General features: G+C 35.4%; 1 protein-coding gene across 1 annotated transcript in view; it reads right to left on the bottom strand.

The window, feature by feature from the left end:
* Positions 1-9182: 9182 nt before the first annotated feature.
* Positions 9183-10759, bottom strand: part of LOC131152257 (uncharacterized) — a 28207-nt gene continuing 26630 nt past the window's right edge. The window contains exon 6 of the mRNA XM_058104028.1: positions 9183-9642. Within this exon, the coding sequence (XP_057960011.1) occupies positions 9554-9642 (89 nt within the window). The 3' untranslated portion in view covers positions 9183-9553. The remainder of the gene's footprint in view (positions 9643-10759) is intronic.

Here is a 10759-nt window from a genome sequence, read left to right as displayed (position 1 = left end):
CGGAACTTTTAAAGGATTTTTTCAATCTACGAGAGGCTTGCGGCAAGGGGATCCACTCTCTCCTTATTTATTCATCATAATGGAGGAGGTTTTAACAAGGTTGCTTAGGAAAAACTATGAGACTGGTCGGATTGGTCAATTTAATCATCCAATTGGGGCCCAATTGGTTTCGCATTTGTTATATGTAGATGATATTCTTCTTCTTGCGAATGGTGGGAAAAGGTCTATTAGAATTTTGTTTACACTCTGGAAATGTATGAGAAGTGGTTAGGTCAAAAAATCAGTAAGACAAAGTCAGCGTTTTTCCTTTCGAAATACATCACTCCTACTCGAAAGCATGGTTTATTGAGAATCACGGGTTTCATGGAAGGTAAATTCCCAGTTACATATTTGGGTGCGCCTTGGGTGTCTGAAAAATTGTCTTCCAGGACATTGGAGCCTCTTGTGGAGAAGATTAGAAAGAAAATTGTAGGGTGGAAATCTAAATTGCTCTCGTAAGGTGGAAGATTGATTTTATTAAAACATGTGTTGTCTAGCATGCTTATTCATTTGATGTCTGTTATTAAGGTTAGGTCATATATTCTCGCATTAACTCTCTTCTTTCTAATTTTTTATGGGGAGAGGTGAAAGATAAAAGGAAGAGTCATTGGCGCTTTTGGGGGAAAATTTGTAAACCTACCTCGGAAGGAGGTCTGGGCCTAAGAGATCTTAAGGAAGTTCAGAAATCTCTTCTCATGAAATTTGCCTTTAGATTGCTTACATCTAACAATTTGTGGGCAGGTTTTTTTAGGGTTAAATATTGCAGAAATGAGCATTTATTAATAAAGAAGGGGAGATCGAATGACTCTCGGTTCTAGAAATCAGTTATGGTCACCATTCCTGAAGTTATGGATAATGTTAAAATTTTGGTGAAAGGTGGAAACTCTTTTTTTTGGTTCGACAAGTGGCTGGCATCATGTCCGTTATCTACGAGCACTGAGGATATTTTGAATAAGAAATTGTATATTAAGGATTGCTTGCTAAATAATAATTGGAACTCTGATTTAGTACTGGAATTGGTTGGTGCCGATAAAACAAGGGAAATTTTGAACTAGGTGCTGGCGGGTAAAAGTGGGCAGAATATTTTTGTTTGGAAGCCTGCCCTTGATGGTAATTTCTCTACAAAAATGATTTGGGAGGCAGTGAGGAGCAGAAGTGATAATTTTGAGTGGAATGACAGGTTTTGGCATTCTTTATTGCCTAGAAGAATCTCAATGTGTTTATGGAGAGCCTGATTTAGATGCTTGGCTATAGATGATAGAATTCAGGCCAAAGGAATATCGATGACTTCGACTTGTAATTGCTGTATTTAGAGAAGTCAGGAAAACATTGATCATATTCTTTCTTTAGGTGAGGTGGCTTCAGAGGTTTGGCGTCGGGCTAGTGTGGCATTGGGGATTCCTTTCCAACAATCTCTTCCCTGGAAAAACAAAATGGCAAATTGGTTCCACTATGCTAAAAAATCGTTTATTAAAGGTATTTTAATTGGGCTAATTCCATGTTTCATTACGTGGTGCCTCAATTCGAAGATGTAAAGTGAGAATGGAAAGAATTTATCAAAGTGCAGATCAAATATGGAGAAATGTTCGATTCTGAGTTAGTTTATTACTGAGAGCAATAATTCTTTTCAAGAATTGAAGAAGTCTGACATTAAGATTTTGAATGAGTTTCAAATTAAGCATCAGGGAGTTTGCGACAGGCTTGGAAAAATTATTTCGTGGGATAAACCTCCAATAAGGTGGATAAAACTTAATTGTGATGGGAGTTGTAGGGGCAATCCAGGTACTTCAGGAGGTGGAGGAATTATTCGGGATTGTCATGACATGGTAAAAGCGGCTCTTTCAAGTTATTTTGGAAATGGTACGAATAATAGTACGGAATTAAAAGCAATCAAGGAAAGGATTCGTTTGTGCAAACGGTTGCATTATTTTAATGTGATTATTGAAAGTGACTCGCGAATTGTAATTGATTGGCTTCGGAAAGGTAGATGTACTTTGTGGTATCTTTGAGAATTTTGGGAGGAGCTCGTGGTGAAGTTAGAAGGAGTGAACGTCATCGTGATGCATCAATATAGGGAAGGCAATAGTGCGACTGATTTTCTTACTAAAGAAGGAGAAATGAGAAATAATGTAATTTACGAAAAATAACATCTTCTACCACGTTATCTAAAAGGTATTCTTTGGATGGATAGGTAGGGTCTCGTTTTCGTTTGTCGTTAGTTAAAGTCTATAGTTTCGTTTGGTGTATTTTTTTTTTTTTTTTGGCTGTGTTTTTGTGTTTATCTTTTTTGTTAGTTATGTTTAGTTTTGTTGTCCTAGTTTGGTTGGTTACTGGTGTTGGTTTTTTTGGGAGGGTTTTTCTGTTCTCTTCCTTTTGTTTTATCTTGTAACCACAATATTACTCCACCAAAAGTGAGGGTATATTAATAAATAAATGGAGGTGTCGTCCTCTTTTTTTTTTTTTTTTTTTTAAGTGTACTCAGGTAAAAGAAAAGAAACGGGTGCTAAAAAACTGCAGTGGCAATGAGCATGTGATGTAGGTGGAGTTAGAGACTTAGGGCAGAGATTACATTGTTCATAATGTAGGGAGTTTTAGCTCAAGAGACTAGTAGTGTCACAGTATAAACTACAACATAAATAGGATTGTGATGCAGGTGAATTTACAAACCTAGGGTAGAGATGACATTGTTCATTATGCAGGGAGTTTTAACTTAGGAGACCAACATGATCAAAATGGGCTCAGATGCACTATCAGGTCACCACCCAAGTATATATATGATGATCTGGTGTCTTTTGCATTCATTACTACTAGCAAGGTTCCTACTATTTTTCAAGATGCAGTACATAGGACAGGGAAAAGTAGATGGACGAGTGAGATGGTGGAGGAGATGGAGTTACTGCATAATAATCAGATGTGGAAGTTGGTGGAGCTTCGAGAAGGGAAGAGGGCGATAGGATGCAAGTGGGTGATTTCTATGTTGCTTTATGTGAATGACAAATTAAATGTTGGGAAGACGTAAGGTTAATCAGTTGAAAACTCTTTTAAGAAAAAAAATTTGACATGAACAAACATCTGAAAGAGATGAAGAATATTTGGATCAGTTGGACAGTTGAAAGACGTCTCAAATTTTCTCGATTGTACGGTCATATTGGGTTCTTGCTGTATGTGGTAGTCAATTACAAGGTAATAAATGTCTTGACAGAATTCTGGAATCCCTCCTATCATTGATTTACTCTAGACGGAATAGACATGGCTCCTACTATTGAAGAGTATATGTCTTTGATACACCTACGAAATACCTATGGGGCCTATGGACCCAATCTTACCACATCTTTCAGGAGGGAACTATACAAGGTGATCGGGGTCAAGGCTTAGAGGATAAAGGAACAAATTGGAAAAGAAGCTAAGGTCATCACCTACGAAGACTTGAAAATTCTGGTAAAAGGGAAAGAAGTAGAGGAAATTCACATGAATACGCTAGCCTTTGTCATCTATGGGCTTGTAATTTTTCCAAAGGAGATAGGGGCCATTGACCAAGGAACCACTTCTTTCCTGGCTCAGGTTTAGAATGGGGTTAATTCGGTACTCGGCATCTTGGCAGAGGCATTTCGATCCCTAAATCACTACATAGTCAAAGGAAAATGCCGATTGAAATGTTGCGTTCAACTGTTCTATGTCTAGTTCATGAGTCACATTCCATGTAAAGAACGGTGTTTTCATCCGACATTCTCAAGTCTTCGCATTCCTTTGGCGAATTTTGAAAAAGATCTATGGGAAGGAACACCCAAACAAGAACGAATGGGCTAAAAGAATGCGCAATTGGGAAACAAAAGGATTCTCGTGGAAAGCTCCATATATGGGAAACCCTGATATGATATACCGATGTGGAGACTTTCCATGGGTCCCATTACTAGGCCCATGGGGGGGATTGCTTACGCTTCTCTCATGTTTAGAAGGCAAGAAGGCTATCAATTCATACTTATGACTCACGGATTGGGCAATTCAGAATTCGACTATAAACAAAAGGGGGTCGACAAGCAAATAGGAAGATTTGTGACCGCTTGGAAGATCATCCATGTAATATATTCAAGCAGACGTTTGATCAAAGTCTAAGGAGATTATTACAATTGGGGCTCAAGTCGAATTAATCCTCAAATTGCAACTTCCCTTATGAATAGACCCCAGAAAGTTCTGAACCCACTAATGGCACCCGCAAATCAAGTTCGGATTGAAGAAAGAAACATGGAAGCGGAACTAAATGCTAGAATGATCAAGAAAAGAGAACGCAAAATAATCCTCCAATGACAAAGAAATGTGAAATAGAAAAAAAACATATGCATACTAGTTGAAGAGGAACTAATAGCCTCAAGAAGAAAACTTCAAGCTGAGGCTCATATGAACAGAATATTGTTAAAAGTCGTGGCTGCGAAAGGTGAAAGAAAATCCTAAACTCTACAAGCGCAATGACAAGCAATTACAAGAGGATGCGGCCTAAACATCGGACCTCAGAACTTATTTGTCTAGTGTAACCAAAGCAAAATCAGTTAATGACAATGATCTTGTGTGCCCATGTTTATTTCCTTTGGAATAACAAGGGTTGTCTCAATAATTTTGGCTATGTAGTCATTTAATTTGCATTACATAAGCATTTATGCATTGTACACATATTCATGCACACATACTCATGAAAAAGGGGTTGTTTTTAAAAATAAAAAAGGATCCCAACTAACAGAATTCAACATTGGGCCTGTGCCGCGAATCCCTACCATACCCGAAGAAAAACCAGAATCATGAGTGAACATTTGAAAATCTGTGTCATGGGCTTGGAACAAGGCCAAGAAGTGATGGGTAATGATGTCAGGGAAATCAAAGATCAGATAAACAGGATGATGGAATTGTCGGTGGCCGTAAATAAGGGAAAGGCCGCAGAGGCCCCAGAGCTCGAGACAGAACCAAATCAGTTTCACCCTCCGGGGCATACTCCATTTCACGGGCAACCCTCTGCCCAACCCACTAAAATAATAAACCTTTGTGAGAGGCGATTTTAATTTGAGAATGACAATAGATGGCTACACTGGCAAAAACCCATGGCTCAATATCTTTCTTTCCCCCCAAGCATTAAGATTTGGGCAAATATCCTGGGCTTCCTTTCTTAAGATGTCATACTTCCATATCGATGCATACTCCGAGCATCAATAATCTCTCTTCAGCAAATTTAATGAAAACATAAAAATATTTTCAGATAGGATAAATTTACGTATAAAATTTTAACAAAACTACAGAAGGGCCATTTCTTCACTGCTGGAAGCTGAAGGGATCAAAAAATGGTTAGTTAGCCACATAAAAGAACATCTTTAGACAAAAACTACCAAGTCTTCTGATGATGCTTCTAGCGCGAGAGTCTTTAAGTTTTGCAGTTGGCTAGCTGCCATAGATGCTAGATACGTTCATTTATACTTCACAATTTCTATCATACTCTGGTTATTACAATGTGCAAATCCGGGAAAAATGTTACTACAATATTTATCATATTAATAGGGGCTTTTGGATGCCTAGTACCGCTGTCGGTAATTGTGTAAATGCCAGCCAATTTAACGAGTTCATTTATGAAAATGCCACTTTAGAAGTAACTCCCAAGTACTAATGTTCTACAGGAAGAAAATGAAACAATAAGAAGCCCCCTAAGACCAGCTGAAAAAATATATGGGCTGAGGCATAGCCATAAGATAAGATGGAGCTCTTTAACTAAGAGAAAAGGAAGACTAAGGGACGGAGATAGGGGGCGTGGAGAAGATGGATTCGGCTCATCAACAATTGAGAAGAAATGGAGAACTGGCAGAAACAAGGATGCAGAAACAAGAAGAGATGGAATCCAACCGAAAAACCAAAAACACATTCGTCTTCTAAGGAGGCAATGGAAGAAATATTACTACTGATCCAGTACACCACATATGATGATACCCAGTTTCTCTTTGCATGTTTCAGTTTCTTCTTGCGTGTTGGTTTTTCCAGTTTAAGCTTGTTTTATGAGTGAAGGCCTTCTGTGTGTGCAGTTGATCACTCTTAATATTGCATAATTCTATATATTGAGCATTGAGGGTTCTATTTTTGAGTTTTACGTAAGAAAATGTGTAACCCAGGCCCAGGGCCTTCAATCAACCAGAAAAAATATATATATTAAAAACTTGTGTTGAACCTACATTTAGTTTTTAAATGTCTATTACAGTGTTAATATTTATGTTAGTTAATATTTTAATTAACATTTGCAATTTATTAAATATAAGTACCAGTATTATTTTTTTTTTTTTATAAAAAATTTCATATGATAATGAATATTTAGCCATAATATTGCTCTCAATTATTTCGGTTAATCAATTATTAAGTGTTAAATGTTTTAACTTTATGATTATTAAAAATTTTAGGATACAGATTTGATTAAGTATGTATTCTTAGTAGGTTTTATACGGAAAAATATAATCATTCATATATTCACTATATATGTAAAGGACATAATAATGGTCTGCTTCTTAAAAATAAAATTTATTATAATTATTTTACTTAATTATTATATTTCAAAATTCATTTGATACGAGCAATTTTATTGTACATAACAGTTGAAAAGCATTTAAAATATTTTGCAAACTGTTTTTATTATTTTTAAAAGTTTTCTAGAAATTTTATGGATATTTTTACTTTAATTATATTATAAATTCATATGATCATTTTATTTTTGCTCTGTATAGAATGAATGACTTAATCTAAAAAGAAAAAAGAAATTATTCTAGTAATTAAATTATTCTACCCCATTAATAAAGAAATCTAAGGACAAATATCAAATTGGGGTAGTTTGGGAACTTGACACAATTTAGCCTGCTACTTATGAAGCGAAGCCATTATTAATGGTTGTTCCTACTCGCGCCTTTAGATGGTGTTTGGTTGAAGAGACCTTTTCATGAGTTTTTCTACAAAAAAAATGTAATGTGCTGTTTAATGGGTAGTAGGTTCATCACTATATTTAGAATAAATAAACTAAACACATTTGAGAGCATGAATTTCAAATCTTTGATTTGGATTTGGATAAATTTAATATCATTTTATACTATATCTTATCCAAATCCAATACAACTCCAAATGCAAAATCCCTCCAAACATAGGTTTAGTATTTGATATAAGATGCGAGGGTACAATACTTTTAAGCATCAAATACAGTTTTTTAAAATACATTATGAAGCAATGAAAGCAATTTATTAACACAAACAAAAGATTTCATTCACAGGTAGGGAAAAAACTGATTAATGTATCATTGTATTTAGGGTTAGTACAACATCATTGGGTACAATGTTAAGTATCAACCACTGCTTTTGCGGTATCGTTAAAAAATAAAAGCAGTTTGCTTCTGTACTTAATTTGGGACCCAAAAAAAAAAAAAATTTTATTTTAAAGCTAGTAAGTCACATTTAACGAATTCGATGCAGAATGGCAAGCTCGCATCAAAGAAAAGACGAACACAAAAGGAAAACGCATGTGCGTTCCCTTGTCAACTAGGGAGAACAGTAGAAGCAAAACAAGGCAAGCAATCGTTTGAAAGAATTCCACAATTATACCACTGAAATTTTCCTCTCTGAACTCCTGAATTTACCATCCCTTTGGAGTTGTGGGGTCAACTTCAAGGGACGCAAGATTAGTCACGTGGACCGTAAAACGGACGCATGGATACCTGGTGCGTATTCCTAAAAAAAAAATATGAACACAAAAGGAAAACGCATGTGCATTCCCTTGTCATCTAGGGAGAACAGTAGAAGGAAAACAAGGCAAGCAATCGTTTGGAAGAATTCCACAATTATCCCACTGAAGTTTTCATCAGTAGCTGAAAGAGATTTCATCAAGGTACACGTGTTAATTTGTTTCATTTGGAGGCCCGTCAGATTTCATATGATATTAACTAACATCATCTGAACGTGAGGGCAGAAAATTAGATTTTCTTTTTAAAAGCAATCTCATTAACAAAGTCAAATGTAGAATTCCCTGTAGATGAATCCCCTCATTCCTGTAGTTGATCAGTTGAAGAGGTAATCCATGTGCAAACGTTACCTTTGCAATGACAAGCAGCTAGAGGGAGGAAAGACTTGATAAAATCCCCATTAATTTGAAAAAGAAAGGGATAAAAGAAAGTCGTAAAACTAAATCAGTAGAATCTTAACACACATTTTGCAAATCTTCATCGCAATTAGAATGGAATATTGAGATAGAATCAAATCTTGCCTCTTCAAAACTTCCTCCTTGCTATCACATTTCTATTAGAAGCAGTCAAATAGCAGCTATGGCAACACACAAATGCTGTAATTGAATGGAAAAAACAGCATCTGCAATTGCAGTCTGGAAATGAAACAGAAGACTCCCAAAGCAAGATAGATGTTTCAGAAAATTCGTGGTTCCAACTTAGCATTGTGATGAAAGAAGGTCCAGAATGCAGAAGAAATACAACCATTTGATGGTCCAATATCGCCCCAAAATTTCACCTCACGATTCTCTGTCCCAAACGAGCCACTTTACCTCAAGGATTGCCAAATAGATCTCATTCCATCATTGTCCAAACCTCCTATATAAGTTGCAATGCTCATCATTAAATTTACAGACTTTGCACCAGACTTTAGCCCAAAGACCTGTTGCACCACCTAGTTTGGGCCAAGAATTTAAATTTACAGACTTTGCACCAGACTAGAGCCCAAAGACCTGTTGCACAACCTTAAAACAAGCTACCACCACCTAAGTTAGGGCCAAGAATTTAGACTCCCAATTGAGCTAATCATATTTCCAAATAGTATAATATGCAACATACTATTTCGAAAGTTTCACATTTCCCAGGCATGCATATATTGTTACAACATAGTAGTGCATATATTATAATAACATTGCAGTACTCCAAGAACTACATCACAGGTACACCACCATGCATGAGATTATACCTTGCCTTTTAGTTCAAGTAGAGAATTTTAAACTATTGTAGCGTTATGATTTCAGCATAAGGTCGCTAAGTTGAAACAACTCAAATCAAAAGTAAAATATATTAAAAAGCTGGACGATATACATACACAAACACATCAATTCTACTCCAAAAAGTACAACCCTATAAAACTCAGATATGTGAACTACAGCAGCACCATCCTTAATACCAAATATTAACTGAAACTTCATTCGTTACATTGTTTTAAGAACAAAAGTTAGTTTTTTTTTTGTGTTTGAAGTGTTCAATGCCAGTAGAAAAATTGTCTTTGTAATGAAACAAAACAAAAAATATATATTCTTACTTGCAATTCTTTATCATAAAGTTCAAGCTCCCTACAAACAAGGTCTTGACAAATCACAAATACAGAACTGGCCCCAAGCAAACCTAGTAATAAAGCAGATAAGATGGCTGGATTTCCAATTCAAAGAAATCTGCTATCTCATAGACACCATCCTGCTTGATATTTTCATTTGAATCTGCCACTTGTGCAGCAGTCAACCATGAGGTTCATCCACAAGAGAATGCATATACCCACATGAATTGCTTTTTTATGTTTTTCTTAATGTCTTCAATAATCAAATCGTCCTTTAAGAATTCTGCAACAAAATGAAGACATTTCATTAAATGATTTAATAATCGGAAACTCTAAAAAATAAAAATGAAAAAATGAAAAGAAATTCTGCAAAAGAAACCATAAAATGATTTAGTAATCAGAAACTCTAAAAAAGAAAATTGAATAAATGAAAGAAATTCTGAAAAAAATAACCAGAAAATAAAATTAAAAATAAATGAATGAGTAGATAAAAGGAAAAAAGGACATGGAAAAATATACAAAGGCTTGCATCAATCAAAAGCACAACAAATATTCATTATTGTAGGTTTTCTATAGATGGATAATATTATTAAGTTTAGAAAGTTCAGCTCTGGAATCTTGATTTCATCTTGTACCAAATTCATTATTAAAACTGGAGGTGAACATCAAATTAAACAAGGTAGCTATATATTAGATGCTAAACTTCAAAAAGAACTATTTTCATAAAAGACAACGATCCATCCATAAATATCAATGTTGTGGCTGCACAACCACAGAACATCATGAAACCCAATTCCATCCTTCATCAAATCAGCATTACAGTTAAGCTATAGAAACATCAGATGAAATAATAAAGCATTACAATTATCTGCATTATGCAAAAGAAAAGAAAACAATGGTAGCATTGTACATCAAAATCAAATCACATAAGAGCAAGCATTTTAGACCATCGGAAGTCAGGCATCAGTAGTGATGCATTCCTGGGTGTTCATTGACCTCACTCGTCTTTTCTTTCTTTCACATGTAATACCATAGAAACAAGTTCTTAAAATTTTTTAAATAATAGTATATTATCTAGAACTATAAAGGAGTTACTATTAGTGTAAATACCAATCATACAAATGTGAGACTACAAACTACAAAACCTTCCACCTCCAAAACAGAGCAACAACAATTACCCATTACAAAAATCTATTGGCCATCAGGAGCAAAGAACAGATAGGATAGCAGCCCCCAAATATCTAGACAATGAATTATTTTGACTCTGATAATGCATTATTTTAGACACTGCTTTATGCGAACAAAATCTGTAACTATGAGCATAGATGCATTTAATTGCCTGTTCTATAAAATAGAAATGATTTGGGTCATGCATGGAGATTACATCATGGCTCACAACC

Source organism: Malania oleifera, chromosome 3, assembly GCF_029873635.1.
Source record: "Malania oleifera isolate guangnan ecotype guangnan chromosome 3, ASM2987363v1, whole genome shotgun sequence".
Taxonomy (NCBI): Eukaryota; Viridiplantae; Streptophyta; class Magnoliopsida; order Santalales; family Ximeniaceae; genus Malania; species Malania oleifera.
The sequence above is the reverse complement of the archived record's forward strand: the minus strand, read 5'-3'. Positions and strand labels throughout refer to the sequence as shown.